The sequence below is a fragment of the Impatiens glandulifera genome, chromosome 1 (assembly GCF_907164915.1).
Source record: "Impatiens glandulifera chromosome 1, dImpGla2.1, whole genome shotgun sequence".
In the NCBI taxonomy this organism is placed as follows: domain Eukaryota; kingdom Viridiplantae; phylum Streptophyta; class Magnoliopsida; order Ericales; family Balsaminaceae; genus Impatiens; species Impatiens glandulifera.
The window spans coordinates 156,133,065-156,159,807 of record NC_061862.1 but is presented as its reverse complement, the minus strand read 5'-3'; the positions used below and the strand labels follow the sequence as shown (position 1 = coordinate 156,159,807).

Here is a 26,743-nt window from a genome sequence, read left to right as displayed (position 1 = left end):
TGTTCAAATCTTACCAAAAACAAAAAATTTTATCAACTTTTTTACATTAGACATAGGACAACAAAAATATTGATATTTTTTCTATAGGAGGTTGGGCAACCCAAAATTTGAGACTCACTCTAATTGTACTTACACTTTTTTTACCTTCATTGTCAACAAATTTTAGGGGTCAAGTCTTACAGATTTGGAAGACTGTCAACAAATTTTAGGGTATAGAGTCTTACAGATTTAGAAGGCCAATGACTTACCTGATTTATTTTATAATTATTTAATTATATATAATAAAAATAAATAATAAAAAATGAATTCGGTTTTCGGTTTAGTTTAGAATTGTAACCCCAACTTGAAAATCAAACTAAAAACCGTATTAGAATTTGAATCGGTTTAAAATTGGATTCGAAAATGAAAAAATTGGTCGGATATTCGGTTTAGACTTCAGACCAAATATTAAACACCGTTAGCCCTAATCAGTGACAGACTCAAGATATAGGGTTGGGGTGAGCTTGAAAAAAATTAGGAACTTAAAAAAATAATGAAAAAAATTAAATAAAACAAATAAATAAATATAAGTTTCACCATTTTTTTTAATAATTATATGAACAAAGACAAAAACGCTCTTGGTATAGCGCAACTGTGGAAGTCCAGACTAGCCAAATAAAATTAAAAAAATAATATCAAGTCAAAATATTCTGTCTTCCTTAATTTTATTTTTTTTTAATTTATTTCTCTCTACCTTAGTTTTATTTTAAGTAATTAAACAAATTAATTATATTATTCAAATATAATTCTAAATTTCAATTATGCCAAATAAAAAACCAAAATTGCCTAAAAGAATCTTTCCTTTTAAAAACTTAACAACAAATATAAGTAATTTTTCATCATATATAAAAAATTTCAACTTGAATTATCAAGATTTAATAATACATCAAACCACACATGAGCAAACTAATTATTGTACCTGATTTACTTGTTAGTATGTAATTATTAATTATATAGTCATAGAAAAAGAAAAGATATTACCTTAATTTCATTTTTCTATTTTCTCTCTCCTATTTTTTTTCTTTTCTCTTTTTCTTATTTATTTTTTCTTTCTTTCTCTTAATATAAAGTACATTAGATGAGAAATTATCCTTGGTGACTGAATTAATAAAACTAAAATATTTTCAACAATAAAAGAAAAGTTTAAACATCAGATTGTAAAAACAAGAATACTACATGGATAAAAATTATTTATAATCATATTTTAAAACGATTTTTAATATTCTCTAACATTAACTTTATAAACAAAAAATAAAATAAGATGTTGAAGTAAAAAAAAGAAAAGTAAATAAAATATAGATATTATTATTTCATTTTTTTTTAATGATATGGACATTCTAACGCTCTCCAAATGTGTGTTATTCCTGATCCATAGCACCCCTTGTCCATTTATAAGGAGATCCAATTGTCAAAATCAATAAAAAAAAATTATATATTATTTTTCATAAATAAATAGTGAATTATATTAAAATTTAAAAAAAAAATTAAAAGGTATTATCAAATTTAAACTTAAAAAAAAATTAAGGTTAAAGTTTATGTCACTAAATAGATCTGTCTCTGTTTAATAGAGTTGAAGTTTATGTCATTGATTTTTTTGTTAAAGATAATATATAAGTTGTTATATTAGTATTACTAATTAACCACTAATGAGTAATAAAATAAAACATAATATTTTTAAACGAAGATAAATACTGGATAGTTCATAGTGAAAACTTGTATATTATACCTTCCTATTTTTTTTTTTTTTTTAAATTTAATGAGTCAATTAAATAATTTTCAATAAACCGTTCAAATATGAAAATGTATGAAGAAGATCATATTTTCTTAGCCCATAAATCAATATAAATTTGTTAAAATCAGCACAAAAAAATATACATAAATAAAAATGTGATTCCCTACCACTAGAATATATCAAATTCAAACATAACATTGTAAAACTTGAATATGTAGTATAAAAACATTAATTATTATATTTTTTTTAAATAATGTTTTTATTTATTTAAAATTTTTTTTAGTAAATCTATTCTTCTAGTATCCTAGCTAGCCTCTCTAAGGTTTTGTGTTTCAATCTGTCAGCCAACAAATTCTATGCTTGGTTAAATGATTAAATATATTTGCGGGTTATGTATTTAATTTTTGGGATTAGTTGTATAAAAAAAAAATTAATCATATATCTAATATAATAATAGTTTTTTTTAATAATATCAAACTTATTTATATTAAAAACTAATTTTTTCATTTTAAAATGTATCTAGTTTTTATTTCATCAACCACTTTTTTTTAACAAACATATAGATTGATTAAGTTTTTAATATTATTATTATTATTATTATTATTATTTCTAAGTAAGTTACAAAGGTGCTTCCAAATATAAGTCATTAACGGCAGCTTCAAATTGCTCTGTGATCTTTCTTTCAGCTGCATACTTTCTGTTTCGAATTTCAATCTTCTCGATCATGGTAAGCCTCCAATTTACCATCTTTCATCTGTTTTAACCTAGAAAATGATTGCATTTGATTCACATATGAAATGAAAATTGCTTGAATTTGGGTTTTAAACTTGTTTGATTGTTGCCAGATCCGGTTCATATTGCTCCAGAATAGGCAGGGAAAGACTCGTCTAGCTAAGTATTACGTTCCTCTCGAGGAATCTGAGAAACACAAAGTCGAATACGAGGTGAGATATGTTCTTGAATGTTTTCTATTCGCAAATTGTAGACTTTTCTCTAGGGTTTTGAACTGAAGACCTCATTTATTTGCAGGTTCATCGATTGGTTGTCAATAGAGATCCCAAGTTCACCAACTTTGTTGAGGTAAATCTTTTGAAGTTTGCTGGGTATAGAACTAGAATCTGTATATGTAATTGCAATTCAGATTATTAAATCATTCTTTTGACAAGTTGATTGTATCGAAATCTGAGTATAGGCGCAAATTTAAGCAATTCATTTGCTCCAAGTTGTATTGCAAGCTAATTCAATACTATGAACATGTTGCATATTCAAAATTTTCATTCATTGATCACCAAGAAGGTTTGAAATGGAATGGAGAAATCGAATTAGAATCTCTTTTTGCAGGTTTTAAAAGTGAATTGGTTACATGTTTACTTCACTTTCTTGCAGTTCCGTACCCACAAGGTAATCTATAGGCGATATGCTGGGTTGTTCTTCTCACTGTGTGTTGATATAACCGACAACGAATTGGCTTATTTAGAAAGCATTCACTTGTTTGTTGAGATTTTAGATCATTTTTTCAGCAATGTGTGTGAGCTGGATCTGGTATTCAACTTCCACAAGGTTTGTCCTCTATATTATTGATTGTTTTCTTCTGTTTTTGGATTGTAAGAATAATAAGTTCAAGATTGAGTTGTCTCCACTCGCTCTACTTCTCTCGAAGTAGCGAATAACTCTTATATTCTTATAATCTGAACAATGAGATCTTTACCAAACATAGAACGCTCTACTACTCCCGAAGTAGCAAATAACTCTTATATTCTTATAATCTGAACAACGAAATCTTTACCAAACATAGAAATCATAATTCGCGAAAGCGTACTTGAGTCCATAATCAGACGCAGAGTTTCTGTGAAGATCTAACGTCTTAGGTCTTCCAAGCCCTATATGATCTTGAGTGTTATTGAGTTGTGTCTTCTCAACATCTCCCTTTTAGCACGATGAGATGTGCAAGTATGGATATAAGTTGTTTAACCGAAAGTTGTCTAATTTACTATAACACAATAAATGGCATGTGTGTCTTTACAATTTAAATTTTAATATATCACTTTAATTGGGCTTAATGTTTTATGATAACATATAATATTACAATTAATTAACGAAATTTGTACCGCTTGTATAATCCAACACTAACAACTGTTACTGGATCTACTTTGTCCTTTCCTTTATTATGCCAATAATCAAAGAGTAAGATGCTAGATGAGTAACATGATTCCTGAGAAAAAGTTGACCTCATTTTACAAAACTTCTTAGAATACTAGTAAGAAGCAATACTGATGTCCATTGGGTCTGCATTCTGGATATTACACACAATTAGCAAGTTTCTTTTTTGCAAGATCTAGTAGCTAATGTTTTTTTACTCTTTATGGTGTTTTTCCTAGGTATATTTGATCCTAGACGAGTTCATCCTAGCAGGGGAGCTGCAAGAAACAAGCAAAAAGGTCAAATATGTCGAGCCTATTTGAAAACTTCTATTTTTACACAATCACGATCTCATTGAAAAATCATCAAAATTAAAATTGAAAGTGGTTTCTTTCTTTCATTTGGTAAAAGATTTTTTTTGGATATTGATCTGATTATAGTGTTATTTCTTTTATTTCATTTGGAGTGTAAATTATTTTCTGGATCATGATCCAAATTATGGTATAAATTTTTTACTTCATTTGGTATAATATATTTTTCAGGATCATGATCTAAATTATTTTCAAATTCATTGTGATTTTGATAAAAATGTAGATTTTTGTAGTTAGGCATACCGCATACCATAACAGCTTAAGCCTTTTTGATCTCTTTGTAGTTTCTAGCATTATATTAGGACAATCCTTTTTGCTGTGCATCAGTTTTCTTATATGAATTCAATTGTGATGTTCTATCTTCATCATTTTTCTAGTTCATAAAAGATTTGAATGTAGCTAATAAAATTTGAAATTTCAATACAGGCGATTATAGAAAGAATGGGGGAACTGGAAAAGCAAGAGTGAAGATATTTGTGTTTCTGTACAATCGGGTTTTTTATTTATTGAAAATTCAGCTCAATGCGGGAAGTCCTTGTTCAAAAGTTTGAATATGAGAGGCATTTTTCTCTTAGTATAAAACTGTTTGTAATCAACTGCTGTTTTAATAGATCTTCAAGATAAGAAATGCTTCTTTTCTGATTATGATTTTAGGTCACTCATCTCTAAATACTAAGCTAAATTTACTTCAATTTTCCCAAAGGGTGTATTTTGGTTTAGAGATAGCAGGTATTTTGTTTACCTTCTTATTGTTGATATGGTTCTTAATGTATAAATATCAATTGAAACCTATGGCTTACTGCCTATGCCAAATGCAATTGTCTATGGGTTGGATTAGAGGGGTAAGTGATTAGGTCGATTTTTTCATTGAAAAATGCATTTCAATCGTTGGTGTCAGTTTTTCAAATTGATTGGCGGTTAAACGTCATGTTTACAATATAATAAACTAAAGAATAAAACTATTTAAATACTTTATAAATAAAATTTTAATAAATTAAGTAACAAAATAGTTATTTAACTTAAAAAATAATATATACTATAATATTAATTAAATCAAAATAAGTTGAAAATATAAAAAATTATCAAATATACAAAATAATAAATATGTTTGAAATAAGTTTAAGATATAAAAAATTACCAAATATACAAAATAATAAATATGTTTGTGTCAAGATTAATAAATATGTTTGTGTCAAAATTTGATCCTTACAAAAAAAAAAAAAAAAATATACTATCTTTATTATTACCACTACAAAATATTAAAACACCTAGATATACATACAATCGCCCAGTTAAATTTTCAGTTTTTATTATCTAAATAGTCAATGAAACCGACTATGGTGGATAAGAAAATTGCAAACCAATCAAAACTCTGTTGGGTCTTTTTTTTCTTTCATTTCTTTTTTCTTTTTTTTAGGTTCTGTTTTTCAATTATTACTTGTTTTTAGGGTAATTCGTGTTATATTATTTTCAAATTAATAATATATATACAAATAATAATAATAATATATAATATATAATTAATAATTTTTAATATTTAAAGTAAAATAATAATTTTTAAACAAATTTTTAATATTTGAAGTACCAATTATTTTTTTTAATATTTTTAAAGTTAATCTAGATAGTAGATGTATGATTTGGAAACATCCAACTCTAGGCAATATATATTTTTTAATTTGTTTAAAAAGTATTTTATTGCGATATTAATTGAGATGAAATAATTTTTAAAAAATATATATATAAATTACACAAATTACCATCTCCATGTTTCTAGTTCCTAAATAATAATATATACTTAATATATATATATATTTTTTTATGTTGATGGTTAGTCTAAACCTTTTTTTGTTAATTATATATAAAATAATAATACATAATTAATGTATTTTTAATATTTTATAAAATCTTTTTCCCTCTTCCTCCATTGTCGCCATCATCTTCTTCAACCTTCTCTAAGATTGTGAATAACCTAGAAATTCATCCCTTCTCAAGGTAAGAGATATACAGAGTTCTGATTATGAATCAATGGAGTCTCAACTAGTTATAATCCTCTCGCTATTTGCTTAACTAGTTGTATCCTTCTTTCTTTCTTTCCTATCCATTCCAGAGTTTGGTTGAAGAATAAAGGAGAAAGTGAAGCAGTAAAGATGACAAACAATGACCTAGATGATCCAGGTAAAGATTCCGGTTCTACAGAACCAATTAACACACAACGAGAAGGCAAAGAGATAGAAAACGAAGACGAGAGTGATGATGACATTGAAGAAGAAGAAGAAGGAGATGGAAACGATGAAAACGAAGACGAAAATGCTTACACTTTCCAATTTGAAGATGAAATGGATCCCTTATCGTTTGCTGAAGTTGACGCATTTGGTATCCAGCCTTATCAGCAATTCGAACGTCTAGAGAACGAGTATCAAGCTTTGGCCGAAAAGAAACGAAAAGCAATAGAGGATAACTCTCAAAATAAGTAAGCAACTAATATTGTTTTACATACGCATTGCTGAATCACCAGGTTCTATGAGCAAACTTTGATGAAAAAAGGATTGTATGATAAATGTTAGTACTAATTGGTACAGGATCTTGAAAAATACTTAGTACTAGTGCATGTGTTTGATTAACTATCTATCTGATTGTATTCATAGGTATTTTTATAGTTAGTTTTTTGTTGTTCTAATTGTGTCCTTTTATAGCGAAATTGTCGCTAAAAAGCCTAGATACGAGGGTATAACTGAAGCAAGCATGGAAGAGATAATGGAAGTCATGAACTATGGTCGGCGAAGAAAATCAAAGAAGGTATGTTCTAGAATACTCATGAAAGACTTCCTCAGTTGATGAGCTTTGGCTATTCCATTTGTATCTACGATAAGATTGTGTAATATGTCAGATCCTTATTACTCCTGCACGCATATGTCTTTTTGAAAGGGTTATAACATTTGAAAATTCAACCTATATTTCTTTATCTTGTCTCCAATGCATATGACCTTTTGCTACTAATTGCACTATAATCTGTTTGTGTTGCTAATAAGTGGTTCAAACATTATGACTTTAGTGTAAGTTATCATGACCTGCTATTAGCTTAGTAATCAAGTTTCATATTAAATTTGAGTTTGCTATGATGAAAACTTAATACATGAACGATGAGGATATTTGAATTCTATGGACTTAGAAGAAACACTACAAACATCTTACTCGCCCTTATGCCCGTTAATTTCTTCAGTTTTGTTGCATACAATACCTTTTTCCGGAATTTGTATGTTTGTTGTTGAAGGCCCCTACAGTCAAAGCATTATCATAGGTGCTATTTGCCTTTCTCTTGTGTTGCAGCTTAAGAAGAAAGGTAGACGCAAAGGATCAAGAAATAAACTTGACCCAAGAATCACGAAAAAGCTTGGTACTGCTACTCTTCATTATGCCCATGGACGTCATGAGGAGGTGCGGATGCTTGTTTATTTTCCTAGTTTCCTTTCACATTTCGATTCATTATTTTTGAGTCTATGGTTCATTTTCCTTTTGTTTAATTTTTTTTGTGATAAAACCTTTATTTATTTGTTCTTAATGAAAGTTTTCATTGGAACCTTGAATATCAGGACATCATGTGGTCTCGTATCTTCCATTTTTGCCCAACAAACCTTTTAATTCTGTTGAAGATGCTCCAAAAGTTTAGATTGTGTGACACAAGCTAATATGTGAACTTCTTATTCTAAGACATTGTTTTTTCCCAACTTTGAATATGAACAATATTCTCCAGAAATAATTGAATCCTTTAACCCACAATAGTAGAATAGTTATGTGAAAACAAAGAGTCAAAGACTATTCGAATGATAGATCTAGAAGTAGGAAATGTATTGAAATATATATATATATATTTTTTTTCTTTAACTTAGATGTAAAAACTTTATGGTGTTGTTGGCCATTTGAATTAGAGTTATTGCTTATTTTTTCTTCTCCTCTCGTCCTTATTATTACTAGATCATGTCTTTGGTTTCTTGGGATGAATGTGAGATTGTCTGAATATATATCCATTTAGATTCGTTAATGTGATTTTGCAGGCCATAGCTATCCTGAGAGAAGTTGTCCGCCTTGCACCAAATTTACCTGATCCATATCACACTCTTGGACTAATATACAATACAATTGGTGATAACAAAAAGGCTTTGAGTTTTTACATGCTTGCTGCACATTTGACCCCAAAGGACTCGTCTCTCTGGAAGCTCCTACTCAATTGGTCCCTGTGAGTGCATCCACCCCTGACAGTTATTATATTTTGCATTTTTCTGCAGTTTACCTTGTGCAATTTCACCATGTACACCTGAAAATTTTATTTTGTCATAAATTAGCCTATTTCATATGATTTATCTCTACAATATGAGCAATTGCCAACATGGGGATTTGAAGAAATATAATGTTTTGGGAAATGAACCTGTTTCTTATTGGTGTCATTATTGAGTGGAAACACCACCCTGCAATTTGCAAATTGTTATTCCCTATTGTAAAGTTCCCTTACATTAAAACCTTTTACAAGAGCCTTCAAGAAGATTCTATATGTACTTGTATTAAAATCAACTCCATTTCTGTAACTTTTTTCCTTTTGTTTTGTAGCCCTTTTGACCTTGACTTAAGAGTTTCTCTCTTTTTGTTCTATGATTAAAATATACCCCTTGTCTTCATTGATACAAAAACTTGATAGATGGATTATTGGTTTAAGAGCAGATACACTTGGATCACATGTACATATCTTTGTGGCAAGGGATTGACAAGTTTAGGAAGGATGCTGTGATTCTTCTAGAGTTATCCCTATCATTCTAAAGGCACTCGTGTAGCCTAGTTTCTTCTTATCATCTCAAGATAGATGCATCAGCTAAATGAGATGTTTTCATAAATAAATGACACGTTTTCATGATAAAACTGAAACAAATGAAAGGTTTCATAAATCGTATATTTTGTTGAGTCTCATTGACCTGTTTCTTAAAAGATTCCAATGTTAATAAAATCTAAACCACAGTTGGAATTGGATTTTTGTTTCTGATTGTTGAAGTCTCTAGATGTATCGTGGCGGATTTTGTTTATTCATCTTTTCAATTGGGTCATCTCTTCATCATTCCTTGCATCTCTATCTTCACTTGCATGGTAGTTAAGTAGTACGAATGCACTGTTTAGCCAAACTTTCCGGCAAGGCTACTATCACAATTAATCTATTAATAACTTGGACATGCTACTTAATAACCCAACCACCTTGTTTCATCTCATGTGGCTAATTAGTAAATTGGTTGCTCCAATTAGGATACCACTTAATGAATTTATATTTGACTTATCACTTACAGAATACAGCTATGCATGACATTTTTGTTTGAAATGCATGCCATATATGCTCTGAGTCATGTGGCTGTTAGTTTAGTATCTCAGATCTCAGTGTCTGTTAATTAGAACTCTAGGAAAAAATGAGTTACTACTTGGAAGCAAATCATGAATGTGGAAAATTACTGATACTAACAGAATAACACATTACGAGTTGTTGCTTTAGGTCTTCAGTTATGTATCTTGATCAATGTGAAAGGAGTCTGTCATGAACTTTCTGTATATGTATCTTGATTAAAAAGGAGTGTTCATATATTTTTAGTCATATAACCTTCCTCTTTCTTTCCCTGAGCAATTATGTGAATTTCTGCAGAGAGCAAGGGAATTCTGGTCAGGCCAGGTACTGTCTTTCTAAAGCTATAAAATTAGATCCTGATGATGTTAATCTTATAAAACATCAAGCTTCTCTTTATGTTGAGATTGAGGATTACCAAAGAGCTGCTGAATCATACGAGGCAATTGCACGACTCTGTCCTGAGAATATTGAAGCACTTAAGAAATCCATAAGAGTACGTCTCTTTTTTAGCTGGTTGCGTAGTTTAGCTGTAATCTTGCACTATCTAGTATAATGGCTTAAATTATAATTTGAAATTGTTAATTATATCACATTGACAATGCTGCTTTTAGGATTGTTAGCGGCCATAGGATTGTTGGTGCTCACTAAAGATCAATTAGCAGAAAAAATGTCTTTTCTTGAACAGGATGGAAGACAAGACAAATAAAATTGGATAGGGATTATTAGGTAAACATGAGATGGCTGGTTTTAAATGATTCTCATGCAAAAACAAAGGGAGAAATAATATTATTGAGCATGTAATGTTATCCTAATTAAATAAGATACCTCATACCATGAAGTAATAGTATAATCAAATCTATTCAAGTATAGTATTCTAAAATCTGATAACATATTATATTATGAGAAATTATTCTAATCTCATAATTATACAGTTGGACCATTTCTCATATTCCAACAATTTAGATATAATTTCGGGATGGAGAATGTGTTTCCTTGAATGGATAAGTTTGTGGTGGAAAATGCTGTGGAACTTTATGATGGATTCACAAAATTGACAGATTAATTTTTTTTTAATTAACACCTCTCCTTTTTCTTAATGCGTCTTATTGCAATTATATGTTATGATTTGCAAATTCCATTGGTAGTACATTTTTTTCAGTTTCTGTTATTCATTGTCGTCCTCGATACAATTATTGTTGTTGTTATCTATGAATAGCTTCTGACTTAAATACTACTTTTAGTGCCACCAAAAATGTGGTCAGAAAGAACAGGCAACCAATCTTCTAGAGGAATACTTCATAAAGCATCCAACTGAAGTTGATTTCAGCATGATTGATATTCTAGCGGCAATCTACATGGAAAATAATGAGCATGTAAAAGCTCTTCAGCGTATTGAGCACGCAAAGCAGATATATTGTGGAGGTGAAAATTTACCACTACATTTAGCTATCAAAGCAGGAATCTGTAATGTTCGTCTGGGAGAAATAGAGAAGGCCGAGGTATGTGAAGAATGCAAAAACTTTTATATCTCAAGTTGCATCATAATACCATTGTCTAGTTTACATCTTATTCCTTGCCGTGTCTCCTTTGGCTGGTTTGAGCATGAAAGGAAAACAGTTTTTTGGGGACTAAGATTGATTAAGTGATATCTCTAAATTGGTCAAATCACGGCTTCCATGCGTGATTTCCCATAACTAACCAATTGTTTCAGTGAACATGTCCCATATGCTATAGATTGCTTGCTGACGTGTTATTGGTATTATGTCATCTCTACAGGCTATTTTCACCATTGTGGAACCAGAGAATATATGCAATTGTTGGCTTCTAGTTAGAGAAGTTGCTGAATCATTTATGGATCTTAATCGTTATGACTATGCCTTGAAGTACTTCCACATTGTAGAAGGGGCTGAAAAAGAAACAAATGTAAGTACAAGGTCCATTGGGTTTATTCTTATTTTAGTTTCATTACTCATGTTGTCACATGTGAACAATGTGGGATCTAGGACAAATCAGTGTCTTGTATGAACTTATTTTCTTACTAGTGTATTGCTGGATAGCCAACATTTGCATTTCCTGAAACTAGTTAGGGCAATGGCTGGAATTATTTGCAGTTCATTAAGGATGTGAGTGAGTAGTTGACGATACTAAAACGATGTTTTATGATTGCAAAAAATAATATGAGCTATTGAGTATTGACTATATTTGTTTCTCTTCTCCCTTCACTTTGTAATGCTTTGAACGCTTCTTGCGTTTTCCTTTTATTCTAATGAAAAAGTTGACCTCTTTCAAAAAAAAATACTATAGTAGACATGGCTTGTAAATCATGACTAGTATAAATATGGGTGCAACTAATGTTGTTGGCGTAGATTTTCTTTCATGGTTGCATTTTGGATTCTGCATAATTTGATACTGTATCGAGATGGTGATAAGTCATGAAATTTATATTCATTTGAAAATCCAGTTTATATCAGCCAGAGAATAATGAGAATAATGAAGGTGAAAACATCCATGTAAGAGAGCAGATCTTCTTCCCTCATGGACTTCTCTTTATTTGAGATCTGAGTATTTTATCTACTAAATTATGTAGTATCTAAATAGGAATCAATTATTAACTCTTAACACCAAAAGTCAGAAAAAAGATTACCATGCCTTAAATTTGTTGCAGGCTATATAATCTGCATGTGAAAATTATATAAGAGTTGTGATAATTGAAAATGATCAGCTGTTATTATTTCTTAAAATTTCTTAAGACTTCATGACATGACTATATTTTTCAAGAACAAATTGCTGCTAGATATTTTTTTTATATCATAATTAGTTTAGCCCCATTTTAGTTTCTAAATTATACTTATTGCTTCTATATGAAATAACCAACATACTCTTCTCTTCTTTCAGGGATTATTATACATGAAAATGGCTCGGTGTTACTCATTCCTTAGTAATAAGGCACAAGCAATTAAGTATTTTTATAAAGGTAATAAGAGTTCTCCACTGTTTTCACTGATCTTTCCTCTGAGGCCTTATTTTATGTTTTGGGTACAAATATATATTCCTCTAATAAAAAGGAAAAAAAAGGTTACTCCAATTCCAGCACAAATGATGGGTGATTATTTTCTCCCAAAGAACTCTTTTAGGGCTCCTGGTTTTTTTTTTGTCTTTTCTGAATGATAAGGAGGAAAAAGATTGGGTCAAAAGAAAATGCCATTTTGGAGTATTTTTGTATTTTCCCTTTTCATTTCTATTATTTTTTCTCAGAAAAGGGTAGAAGGCAAAATTAAAGGATTCTTTCGTTCCTGATAGTTATTTATTTAATCGGTGGCTAGGAGCAAAGACTACACTTAGATTTATTGGATTTGTTGCTAAAATATCAGTATTAAACCCGAAACTTCCGGCAGATGGCCAAAATAAGTATCTTTAAAATTTTAGAATGTGCTTGAGCAGGTGCAAGTATTCTGAAGATCTGAACAACCCTTTCTCTTTATGTACCATGGGTTGCATCTCAAGTTAGTAGTTTAGTGTGGAATTGTGATAGAGCAAATAAGAACTTTTTATTTCATCATACATCCTTGTGACATGGACTTAATCATACTTATATTTGTTAATGTGTTTGTTCAACCTAGTGGCTGTTGTAAATCTTTTTCTAGCTTATGTATCTATGTTTTTTCCTTTCCAGGTTTGCAAATGCTCGAGGACGATATTGATGCTCGTTTAACTTTATCTTCCTTTCTCCTTGAGGATGAAAAGGTGGATGAAGCCATATCTGTCCTTTCACCACCTACAGATTCGGGTATCTCTATTACATTTTTACCATAGCTTAAATGTAAGCTGCCTTGTAAACGTTGTTGGTAATTTAATACTTTGGTTTCTTGTTATATTATAGAATCAGAAATTGATCCAGATTTTGATAAATCAAAGGCATGGTGGCTTAATGGGAAAATTAAACTTAAGCTTTGCCATATTTACAAAAGCCGGGACCAGTTGATGGAATTTGCTGATACTATAATCCCTACGATTAGAGAATCATTGTGTTTTGAAGGAATAAAACGGAAGGTAATTGCTATGTGTTCTACACCTGTATATATCTCTTGAGATTGTTACATAGTTGTACGGATTCCTTTATATTGTTGGACTGTTACGGATATGTATCTGCTGTTTTTTTTATAATTCGAACTTGTATTCGTATTTATGTATGTATTATTCGGCCATATTTCCACTAAGAATCAAAATCAGTTGTTTTTTCTTCCATTTACCAACTTATTGATTTCCGCCAGCAGTTTAATGGAGATATGGAAATGGGGGGAAAGTCTGAATTGATGTGCATGTATCTTAGGGCTTAAACTGAGTTTATTTTAGCTGATTGAAGCCTGCTATAAGAATCTCATATAGAAGCTGAGTTTGATTTTGGAACAGATTCTCCTGTTTTTTTGTATCTCATATGAACTCTCATGTTTGATCTATTTATTTCACCATTGAGAAAAAGTCATCTGTCATGTAAAATGCTGCAACTCCTTCTACATTGACAGACTTTTTAGAATTTAGTATGAAAACAATTTCCTATTGTATAATTCTTTATGTGTGTAATATTGGATTTGTTTTTCATTGAAGGTTAGAAACAGGAAAAAACTCTCTAAAAAGGTTCTTTTTGAGAGAGTCAAAGTATTGAATGAAGGTCAAAATGATAATGTCTTTCAAGGATTCAGACCTGTAGCTTCATCTTTGGAAGTGTAAGTATTCAGATTTTGCTTTAGCTATATGTAAAACTGATTGTGCAAGCACAGAAAAGCTGATATTTATTTTTTTCAGATCTCTAGATGTTTGATTTTGTGTCTATTTACTGTCACTTTGTTATGTGATTTTTCCACTTAAAATGATGGGATTAAATACAGAAGATGATAGACATAGCGTATCAACAACCCAACCAGAGTATTTGAATAATCAATGACTTGTTTGATCTGGGGTTATTTTCAGTAGGTTATAAAAACCATGTTATTTTGAGTAATAAGACATTGGGGTACAAATGAAGTGTATTTTGGTCGATAATTTGAATGATGGTTCATGGTAGATTAGATAGTGGGGTTATTTGGAAATATCTTTCTTCATTGATTTTCTCATATCTTTCAGCTAACTTCTATTTATAGGTTTCTACAATTAATCACTTAATAACTTGGCTAACAACTAGGGGGTTTATTTAATATTTTCTTTCTAACAAATAATCTTTCTAGAAAACGAATCTAGATCGTCTATTGTCCTTGTATCTCCACCTTTTGATGTCTGAATATGGTGACGTAAACTGTTTTGCTGATATAGCTATTAAAAATCTGTCTCATTTCGTGTGATGACCATATTGCAGAGCTAAAGCTTTGAGAGCAAAGAAGGTGCTGGAGAAGAAGGCAACTTTAAAGGAAGCAAATAAATCTGCAACACTAGCTGCTGGATTGGATTGGAACAGTGATGATTCAGATGATGAATACAAAGTAAATATTCTTTATCTAAATGATAAATATTAAATTCAATTGCTGGAAAACTTTATAATAGATTCTGAATGTGGTGTGTTTTATGTAACACCTCTAGCAACAAACTTTAAAAGAATCACCCTTGCCCGATCTCCTGATAGACGAGGACTATCATCATCTCATTATTGATGTGAGTACATCTTTCTTGATTGATCTAATTTTATGAAAAGTATAAAATTTGTTATACTCACTTTTTAATTTTTTTAATTTTCAGTTATGTAAAGCTCTTGCAACTTTGAAAAGGTATTGGGAAGCAATGGAAATCATCAATATGACATTGAAAGTGGCGTTTAATCATATCTCCCTAGATAAGGAGCAAACACTACGGTCTCTTGGTGGTCGTGAGTAACTCTCATTTTGATTTTTTGATTTTATTTTTTCTGTTAGTTTTGGTGAAAATTGAGAACTTCTCTATTCCTATAACAGTTGTAGCGCAAAAGATAACTGATCCTAGACATGGATGGAGCTATGCACGTGACATTGCTTTAAAACATCCATATAGCATTGCTGCTTGGAACTGTTTCTATAAAGTTGTCTCAAGGTATTTGTTTATTATTTTCCATCAACTTACCACAAATATATATAAGGCCTCATTTGGAAACACATAATTTTGTTTTTGTATACATCTGTTTCTAAATGGTTTCTTAATAGGAGAAGATAAATTCTTCACTGTTTCAAAGTATGATTGGATAATTGGGCAATTTTTAAATCCATGGGGAACCAAGGCTCATTCGAATTTTTTTTTTTGCAAAAAGAAAGTCTTTTGTATCATCAAATTCTTATTGGTACTCACCCACGGAAGCTCTAGTGGAAGATTGAAGTGGGGGTCATAGTTTTTTCCCTCTTTATTTTAGCGACCAGAGTTTATTTTCCGGAAGAAGCTGGCACGAAAACCAGTCATGACCTTCCATTTAAATTAGTATGTAAGAAGTGAGGATAAAGGTCTGATACGTGCTAGCCCTCCCTTAGGAAAAAACTCATGGTCTCGAAAAGAAAAAAGGATCTGAAGATTTGTCTAATTGTCTTCACTGAAGACACCTTTTTATTCTTCTACAATTTAGTATTTTATTGGCGATTTCTCTGTGAATGTGATCACATTTAGAAACTGAGCAATAGACATCTGATTAACTTGTGTTTTGTTATTATATCTTCAGCTGGGAGAATCGGTACACGAAGCACACAAAATTCCTTCACACGCTAAAAACGAAACACAAAGATTCTGTTCCGCCAATTATAATTACTGGTCATCAGTTTACGATGATCAGCCAGCATCAAGTTGCAGCAAAGGAATACTTAGAAGCTTATAAACTGATGCCAGACAATCCATTGATCAATCTTTGTGTTGGTAAAATATCTTATCATTTTTTCTAAAAGAGCGCAAAACGCGATCAAAGAGAATCAAAACCGTCCTCTTAAACAATCCTTTTCTCTTTTGTAGGAGCTGCTTTAATAAACTTGGCAATTGGACTAAGACTTCAAAATAAACATCAATGTTTTTTACAAGGCCTAGGATTTCTCTTTAATAATCTTAGGATTTGCAATGGAAGCCAGGTTTGGTTTTCCTATTCTTCTGTACTATTTTCTTTACAAAAACAAATTATATTTACGGTTGGTTGGTTGGTTTTTGATAGGAATCTTTATATAACATAGCTCGAGCGTGTCAACACGTGGGTCTTTTCTCTTTAGCGGCTGGTTATTATGAAAAGGTGTTGGCAATAACGGAAAAGGATTATCCTGCTCCAAAGCTTCCGAATGAGAATCAAGAGCTGAATGAAGAATCGGAGGGAATTAACTGCGATCTTCGAAGAGAAGCTGCTTATAATCTGCATTTGATCTATAAGAAAAGTGGAGCTAATGATTTGGCTAGACAGATCTTGAGAGATTATTGCACTTTTTAGGGTTTTGATTATTCAAGAAGGAACATTTTTATTTATTTTATTTTATTTTTGCTAGAAACATAGAGATTCTGGGCAGGTCTGTACATGAGAGCAAACAATTTATTTGTGCATAAATTTTTATTTTTAAATTAGAATCATTTTATGTCTATTGACGTCTTTATTTTAAGCCATCAAGTAAATATATAAATGATAGAAATTGAACCTAATTCTAGTTTCCTTTTAACCAAACATGTCCTAATATCTTTTTATTTTATTTTTTTGCTGATATAATTGAATTTATAACAAGTCATTTAAAATCTTATGTTTAATAGTGTAAATGAAATTAAGGAGTTTATAAATTATTTTATAAAAATGAAATTATATTGATTCTGGAAAATATTGGATTTAAATTTGTTATTGGGAAAAATGATAAATTTAATACAGTGATTGGAGTGGTTTTTTAAATTTAAGACTCTCTTAATATTTTGTAACTCTTTTTTTTGTTTAATTATATTTAAAACTCCCTCTAACCCCGATTATTTATTGAATATTAATTTATTTGTTTTTTATTATAATTTTAACCTAAATTTTTTGTTTCTTTCTTTTCTTCATTCGATTGGCGTTCGTGCGCGATTCGGCAACCAACAGGCGACCGACCTTCTTCATCCACGGTTTTTTTTCATCATTTGTTCTTTCTTCTTTCCTTCAATGACGGGTCTTTTCCGTCAACTGTTTTCTTAAAGGTATGGTTATCTTTTAAGATTTTAAGATCTATTTCGTTGTTTTACAAAAATGAATATATTTGCATTTACAATCGTTTCTCATTAAGAATAGGTTTAAGCTTTAAATTCATATTAATCGCAATTCTAAATTTTTATTTTTTCAGAAATATGTGTTGATTTAGAGTTTGTATTCTGTTTATAGGCTACTTTAACCTTACAAATCCAAAAAATATGGAACTTGTATAGGCAGAAGATGTAAATATACTATATTATGTTTGCAAACTTAAAAAATTTATATCAATATGCAAAAAATGCTTTGCATCTTGAGAAATATATTTTTTGCATACGGATATAAATGCTTCAAGTTTGCAAACAAAATACTGTATATATGCAATATATTTGCATATTTTTTTGCATTTGTAAAACTAAAGTAGCCTATAAATAGAATACAGTATATTTGTATTATCACACGGTTCTATACAGTATATTTGTATTATCACACGGATATGAATGAGGTGAAATAATATCAGCCAAATTTGAATACAGTTGTATTAACTCTAAATCAACACATAAATCTGAAGAAAATAGAAATCTAGATTTCTGAAAAAATAGAAATTTAGATTTGTAATTAGGATGACTCATATATATATATATATATGAACTTAAAGCTTAAATCTATAACTGATGAGAACAGTAAAAATACATTCATTTGGTAGAACAACAAAATAGATCTTGAAAGATTATCATACTGGTAAAAAGAATAGCCCGTCAATGAAAGAAGCAGTGGACGAAGAAGAAAGAATAAATGATGAAGAAAAACCGTTGACGAAGAAAAAGGTTGGTTGTCGAATCGCGCGCGGAGACGCTAATCCGAACGAAGAAAATAAAGAAACAAAGAATTTAGGTTAGAATTATAATAAATAAATTAATGTTCAATAAATAACCGGGGGTTAAAGAGAGTTTTAAATATAATTAAACAAGAAAAAACGAGTTAAAAAAGATTAGAAGAGTCCTAAATTTGAAAAATCACTCCAATCATGTTATTAAATTTATCATTTATCCTATTTGTTATTATATACCTAACTAAAAAATAAAATAAAATGTGTACTAAATTATATATTTACAAATTATAATAATATATAATTAATATTCTTATATAAATTAACTTTTAAAATTAAAAATAAACTATCAGTAACCATACGAAAATGAAAAATGTAAGAAAAAAATAATTTATTTTATTTTTTTTAGCAAATATATTATGACAATATTATTCTCTCCCCTCTCCAATTATTTCTCTTTTTATAATAGTATAAAAAATAAATAAAAAATAATGCGAGTAAATATCCAAATGAAAAAGGCTTATAAGATAGAAAATATAACACATAATAATTAATATTGGCACATTACAAAACAATTCTTAATACCAAAAAAACAAAATGTAACCACTTACAATTATTATTATATATTATTCTCATTATTACTTATACATTATGAAAATCAAGTTCACTTAAATAACCAGAGGCCGATACGACAACAACTTGATCAAAGTCGACCACAATCATAATTAACATGCCCAGTAGGATTCCTGAATAGAACCGACATCATAAGCGAAACAAAGAACTTAGAGAACGAACCAGCAGAATTTCGAAACAAAAGTCCATAAAGATATGTCTGAGTTGACAACTTAACAATCCTCATCCTCCTTTCTTCAATGTATCGATCCATCGCCTCTCCTACTTTCTTCATTTTCATAGCTAAATCCCCGTTATCATCTGATAAGAGTTCTTCGCTCAGACATCTAGCCAAAACTATTGCGTCCTCCATTCCTGCTGATCCTCCTTGTCCTAAGAATGGTCCCATTATGTGCATTGCATCTCCAGCAACCACCACTGTCCCTTTTCGAAACTTGGCTGTGTATAGGTTCCATGGTGCTCGGTATCGCAGTTGGTAAAGCGAAAGATGCTCTGTGCTTGAGTTTTTAACCATTTCTTTTGTTGCATCAGGGAAATTTGACATTAGTTCTAGTGTTTTCTTTCTTATCAGTTCTGGATCCTTTGCTACATATCCATCTACCATCAAAATATAATAAGTCAGCCACAAAAATAAAACCAAATTTCTAAGTAAAAAGTATACATATATATATTAAATCAATTATTGGTTGATATAGAAGAAGACAATTGGGGGACCTATCATTTAAGGAGACAATAAATTTGAAGACTGAGTTATAAATATTTTTGGTAGAGACACTTGGAGCTCCCTTGATCTTGTTTTTTTTGGATAATTTTTAGAATATTAAGAAAAAATTATAACATTAATATCATCAAATAATTCAACAATACTCTTATTTAATTTTTATTAAATATAAAAAAAAAACATTTTGATAATTTATCCTACAAAAATCATAAATAACCTACCTTTTATTAAATAAGATTTTTTTAAAAACTCCTTAAACAAGTTCTAAAGCCTAGTTTGATCTGTTTTTTTTTTATATATATTTTTATCAAATTTTTAATAAATTATCTCTATATCAAGTAACTATCCTTTTGTAACCATTAAATAAATCATTTTATCAAATAAATTCTCTTACTTTATTTTTATTAAATTTAAATATAAATAATAATTTAGTAAATAAATTAAAGAAAAACTAAATAATATACAACAATCAGAGTGGCGCAGCGGAAGCGTGGTGGGCCCATAACCCACAGGTCCCAGGATCGAAACCTGGCTCTGATATAATTTTTTATTTATTTTCAATATAGTACAAAACCTTAAAAACAAAACAAATTGATCTTATTAAGGAAAGTTGGTTGGAAGAAACTAGGAAACTTAGTTAGTAGTAGATATGGTTTTAAAATATAGTAAATTGAAACTACTTTAATAAAGTTGCAACTTGCATGTAATAAATGAAAATTAGGTATTATTAGAAATTCCTATAAATTTATTTGAAAATACTTTTATTTATCTAATTCGATTTAGGTTTTTTCATTCAAACTCAAATCTAGATAATACTTACCATCGGGCGAGGATTGCTTGCAAAGAAACCAATACATATTGTTGTCATCCATGGGAAGTGAACCGACGAAGAAATCCTTTTTCTGCATTTGAACGAAAGATGGTAAAAAGGAATGACCATTTGGGTAATATGTAACACCTCTCATTGCAGATAGTCCATATTTGTTAACAGGACTCAGATCCAAGAACTCTGCAACTGTTGATCTTGCTCCATCGCATCCGATTAATATCTATAACAATCGAAAGCAACTTTTAGTTTTAAAATGCTATAAAAAAAACACATAATTTGGTAAGAAAGAAAGCTTATAATTAACCTTAGTATGGATGGATTTGCCACCTTCGAGATGAACAATGGGTAAAGAAGTTTTGGGATCCAATTCAATGGATTCTACTGAACATTCAAAACGTATTGTACCAGTTGGTAAAGCATCTGCAAATGCGTATATCAGATCGCTTCTCTTCAACACCCGATCTTCCCCACGACTGTTTTTGTTTTTAAGTAGTTATCTCAGTTAATATAATCATATCGCGATAGTAACAATAATAATTATTGTAAAAATTAAACATTCGATTAACTTACTTGTGAGGAATTTCTTGATTAATACCCTTATCTACCAAGTAAATGTCAGCCCTGTTCAGTAAAAAAAAATACAAAAATTCAATGTGTAGAACATCATTTCAAAAAAATTCTAAACAACCCTTGAATGGCATATCAGTGATATCACAGATCTAATCCCATTTCAATCTAAGTGACACCCGACAGCCATCTTCCATTCAAAACGCTTCAGTTGAGAATCGAACTCGTGACATTTTGATCTCCTCACCAGAGGAAGAGGCGAATCTAGGTTTATTTCTCTAATTCTAAAAAATTAGACAAAAACATACGTTAATCTATCCGTTTCAACCATAATTTTTTCAAAAAATTTCAAGCTCACCCTAACTTCAATTCCTGGATAATCACTTATCACAACAATATCCAACTATCTAACCCCATTTCAATCTAAGTAGATTATCATTTTGTCAAAAATACTCAACAACAAAAGATTATTTCCAAAAAGTTTCATCTAATTCAATCATAATTCTAAGTTACAATGTAACATGAAGAACATGTGTAAAAAGTAAAACTGCATATAATGAATGAACCTGTTGACCGGAATAGTAAGTTTCCGGAGGCGAGCGGCGATATCACGGCCAAGTTCTTCAAGTGCAATCCATCCATTATTCAAAATTCTAATTGCTGCTCCTTCCTCCCTCAACGTCTCCGATCTCTCCAGAACAACACTTTTGATTCCCTTCCTGTAATCAAATCAATCAATCGATCATTCATAAGTTTCAAATAATTGATTTGAATCGATTCAAGAGAGAATATGTAATGAACTAATCAATTTACCTGTGTAGTGCAAGGGCAGTGGCAAGGCCGCATATTCCGGCACCAACAATCACAATCTCTTGCTCCTCTACAGATTCCATCTGTGCAGATTACTACAAATGAAACCCTAGTTCTCTGTGAATTCGATTGTGTGAGTGATTTGAGTGAGGAGGAATGATTTGTATTTATACAGAGGAGGAGGATTAGGTTAAGTAATTAAGAAATGAGATTCCGATGAATGAAATTAAATAATAATTGAAGATTCTTGAACAAGAAACGAAGAAATAACACTATCAAGTAAGAATGTAAGATACCTAATTCTTCTTTCTCTCTTCTTCCTTCTACCATTCTCTCTCCTCTGAACTTTAGTTGAGCTTCCATTTTTTTTTCTTTTTTTTTTTCAGTCAGTTGGCGGTTTATTTATTTATTTTGTATGAAAATAATTATTATTAAATTTTTTTTTATTTTGTTAAAATAAGAAAAAGAAAAAAATTGTAGTGGTAGGGGAGGAAATTTGGAAGAAAAAATGTATCACACATAGGGATGTAAATGAACCGAGCTACTCGCGAGCTATTTGAATCTCGGCTCGACAAAAAGCTCGTTCGAGCTCGTTTGTTAGTCTTAACGAGTCGAGCTTGAACTTCTCGATATTCGGCTCGTAAGCTCATGAACATGTTCGTTTATAGGCTCACTTATAGGCTCGTGAACAAGTTCGTTTATAGGCTCACGAACACGTTCGATTATAATATTGTTTAAATATAATTTGTAAATTATTAAAAAAAATAGTAATATATAAATATATATTATAATAATTAATATTATTACACGATTATATTTATAATTATAATTTTAATGTTGCATTCATTTTATTGTTCAATTTATAAACGAGCTCTTAACGAGCTTTCTAAATGAACTTTAAACGAGCCGGCTTGTGAGCTCAAATAAATCCATACGAGTCGAGCTCGAGCTCGATTGTAAAAGCTCAAAACGAGCTCAAGCCGAGCTCGAGCCCGAATATATACTAGACGAGCCGAGCTCGAGCATGATACTGTTCGGCTCGGCTCGGCTCATTTACATCCCTAATCACACATCACTAGTTAGTTGAAAAAAAGATAAAGGGTGAGGAGAGAGAGATAAAAGAGAGAAAATTTGTTATTTTTTTTAGATTGAGTTCAACGTCATTTCCTCTCCCATATTCTATGATAAAAATGAATTCGGTTTAAGGTTTGGTTTTCGAGTTGAAACCTAAACTCGAAAACCAAACCGAAAACCGTATTTGAATTCGAATCAGTTTAAAATTCGATTCGAAAACCGAAAATGTAATTCGAATTTGATGAATACAAATTCTGTCGGATATTCGGTTCAGACCAAATATTGAACATCCCTAATTCTATCTCCCAATCATTTCTCTTATATATAATATATTAAATAAAAATATATTTTAAAAAATAAACATTTTATCTTGTGTTTAATAAATATTAAAAAAATGGTCAAATTTTCAGTATTAAATTAGTTCATTGCTTTGTTATTTCGTGGATGATGACGAAATTATATTGGATTATAATTGTGAATTTCAATAATTTTTTGTCTTGCTTATTTAAAATTAATAAATTTTTAGTTCTGTTACAAAATAAAAATAGTCGACTTAAAAGATTAAAATATTAAGACTTCAATTTTTACTGAAAATACTTTAAATGAAAGCGGGAATCATTGGCCGACTGTAATATGTCATATTAGTTCTCTATAATTCAAAAAATAAAATAAAATATCTTATTGTTTAATTATAGTTTGTAACGAAGAAATAAACTAACATACTCATGTCAATTATAAAAAATTAGCCGGCTAAAAATAAATATATATACTTTTTAGTTATTTTTGTAAATACAGACTAAAATGTTTATTTTGGAAAATAAAGTGTACTCAAAATATTTTTATTCATTATTATTATTTACGTATGACTCGTGTATTTTTATGATTTCATTACTATATATTTATATTTAATTATTTTGTATATTAAAAATAAATATTTAATTTATTAGATTATTTATATTATACATATTAGTTTAGTTGATTTTTTTTTCCAGAAATTCTCCCATAATTTTCTATGGATATTTTTAGAAAAATCTCATCCGTGACAGAATTTTGAAATTAAAATAAAATAAAATGAAAGTTATTAAAAAATGTAAATTATTCATTCTCATCTTCCATTCTTCTTTTTTTGTCTTCTAGTAGTAGTAATAACGAGAGATCTAGAGATTACAACTAAAGAAGACATCACCATCCGACGTTGCCAACAAACTTTCCAACTTAATTATATTATAATTTTTTTAATATTTTTTTTAAAGTGTAATAACAAATTCATAAAAGATTTCGAATATTGAATGACCTTTAACAACACCAACAATCTTGTGCTTCATTTTCAAAAACTAATACTTGGTTAGATTTGATCCACACATTTTCAATTTTATATTAATGTTGTTACTTGTTTTTGTATAAAAGTGTGAAATTAAATTTGGAATTGTATCAAATTGCTAGTTAGATCACAAGAATTTATTACTGAATCCCAATTAGCTAATAGAAAAAAATAATTTAATCTCAATTATATATTATCAAATAAAATTTATTAATCTCAATCACTATATATATATATATATATATATATATATATATATATATTATAAGCTAACATAATTCTATAGTCAATGGTTGAATGAAGAAAAAAAATTGTCAATGAAAGAAACCATGGGCTATATATATATATTATAATTAGATCACAAAACTATTCAATTTGTTAAGGTAACCAACACCACTTTGTACAATATTTTAATTATTTTTTGTACAATATTTTAATTATTTTTTTTAAAGTTAATAAACTAACATAATTCTATAGTCATCACTTTTACTTTTACTTTAATTTAAGGCGTGATTTTTGAATATCCATTTGTGCATTAGAGTTTAGTGTATTTAAGGCGTGATTTTTGAATCATCTATTTGTTATGACATTTAAGGCTGACAAAATCGAGAATTAACGTAAAATCGTTAACCAATTGTAAACTCGTAAAATGTAGACTTTATTTTGAAATCGTAAGAGTTTATTTTGAAAAAATAATAGTTATATATTATTATTATTATTATTATTATTTATACCTAACCAATTTAAAAACTTATATACTTAAATATAAAACTAATTAAAAACTAATAATAAATAAATAACACTATAACAAAATTATACCTACAAAATTAATTTTATTAATTAATTTAATTAAATAAATAATAACTAACATAATTCTATAGTCAATTTGTTGAATGAAGAAAAAAATTTGTCAATGGAAGAAACCATGGGCTATATATAATTTATAATTAATTTACCCTACAAGATCACAAAACTATTCAATTTGTTATGATAACCAAAATCTATTATGTACAATATTTTAATTAAAAGTGAAAAATAATTATTTTTTTTAATTTGTTAGTGAAATTTAACTGACTCTTTCGATTATTATTGTGTTTTAAGTTAATAAACTAACATAATTCTATAATAAATTTTAGCACTCAAGCAGTCGAGCTTAGTGAGTGAGAAATTAATACAATTTTTAAGTTATGACATTTACTACTTTTTAAGTAAGAATTAATTTGATAACATTTTATCTATTAGACAATTAGACATGACTCTGGTTACTTAAGTTAAGTTGACTTTAGTAATTTTATTTATTATTATATATATATATATATATATATATATATATATATATATATATATATATATATAATTAATGTATATATTTGCAACTAGTACAATGGGACTTAATTAAGATCAAGTTGTGTTCTAAATAAAACATAAAAGTAAGGCCAACTTGAGATAGTATTCAAGAAAATGGAAAATTTAGCTGAGAAATAATACTCTGACCATGATTCATGCATGCCCTTCCAATATAAATTTATTCGCACATTTAAAAAGACTAAAAAATCACCAATTAATTTTTTTTCTACTTTTGTAATACATCAAATTATCATAAAATTCAATTTTGTTTTTACCTTTATATACCTTTTTATCAAAACCTAAATATCATCCATCTTACATTTCATTGATATTTTTCGCGAAGTCTTTAGGAGTTAGGAGTTAGGACTACAAGTCCAAAGATAATTGTAACTAAATTTGCAACAAGATTTGTTAATGTATTATCAAAAGAGAATGAGTAATTATGCCCGAGATATCTAAGACCATGTATGGATTTTTCAAGAGTGATCAAGAGATTTTCAATAATGGTGAGTTTGACTTAGAAATTACTTTATTTTAACATGGGCAAATGTTACCACTTTTATCTCTTGCTAATGATGTCACAAATGCTTATTTACAGCAATGTTTTTTAACCTTATTTTTTTCAAAACAAAATTATAATTTATTGATACTATAATCAGACAAGTCCTCGCAGACAATACACAAAACATCCACATTTGGATTACAAATCCACTTTATTAGGGAAATTTGTCAAAAATAACTTTAATAATTACATTTTTTTTATTGGGAAATGACCTTCTAAAGACTAACATATCCATTCGAGTGACTCGACGCGAATAGATGACCTGATAATGTT

At 29.3% G+C, this 26,743-nt stretch overlaps 2 protein-coding genes, 1 non-coding gene and 1 pseudogene across 3 annotated transcripts; 3 read left to right on the top strand and 1 right to left on the bottom strand.

Annotated features, from left to right (window-relative positions):
- Nucleotides 1-2,419: 2,419 nt before the first annotated feature.
- On the top strand, nt 2,420-4,958 carry LOC124917616 (AP-2 complex subunit sigma). The gene is made up of 6 exons (XM_047458007.1): nt 2,420-2,498; nt 2,617-2,715; nt 2,801-2,851; nt 3,158-3,331; nt 4,150-4,209; nt 4,708-4,958. The coding sequence occupies exons 1-6, from the start codon at nt 2,496-2,498 to the stop codon at nt 4,747-4,749; spliced, it is 429 nt and encodes a 142-aa protein (XP_047313963.1). The 5' UTR covers nt 2,420-2,495; the 3' UTR covers nt 4,750-4,958.
- Nucleotides 4,959-6,362: 1,404 nt separating this feature from the next.
- Nucleotides 6,363-17,214, top strand: LOC124920328 (general transcription factor 3C polypeptide 3). Its single transcript, XM_047460794.1, has 18 exons — nt 6,363-6,751; nt 6,975-7,077; nt 7,609-7,716; nt 8,334-8,515; nt 9,953-10,148; nt 10,897-11,154; nt 11,432-11,578; nt 12,551-12,629; nt 13,329-13,442; nt 13,536-13,705; nt 14,261-14,379; nt 15,006-15,129; nt 15,227-15,298; nt 15,383-15,509; nt 15,595-15,709; nt 16,323-16,513; nt 16,607-16,719; nt 16,800-17,214. Exons 1-18 carry the CDS (start codon nt 6,429-6,431, stop codon nt 17,064-17,066), a joined length of 2,808 nt encoding a protein of 935 aa, XP_047316750.1. The 5' UTR covers nt 6,363-6,428; the 3' UTR covers nt 17,067-17,214.
- Nucleotides 17,215-19,324: 2,110 nt separating this feature from the next.
- LOC124917608 lies at nt 19,325-22,380 on the bottom strand (annotated as a pseudogene).
- Nucleotides 20,429-20,500, top strand: TRNAM-CAU. Its single transcript has one exon. It is a non-coding gene; the product is annotated as a tRNA-Met (tRNA).
- Nucleotides 22,381-26,743: the final 4,363 nt, after the last annotated feature.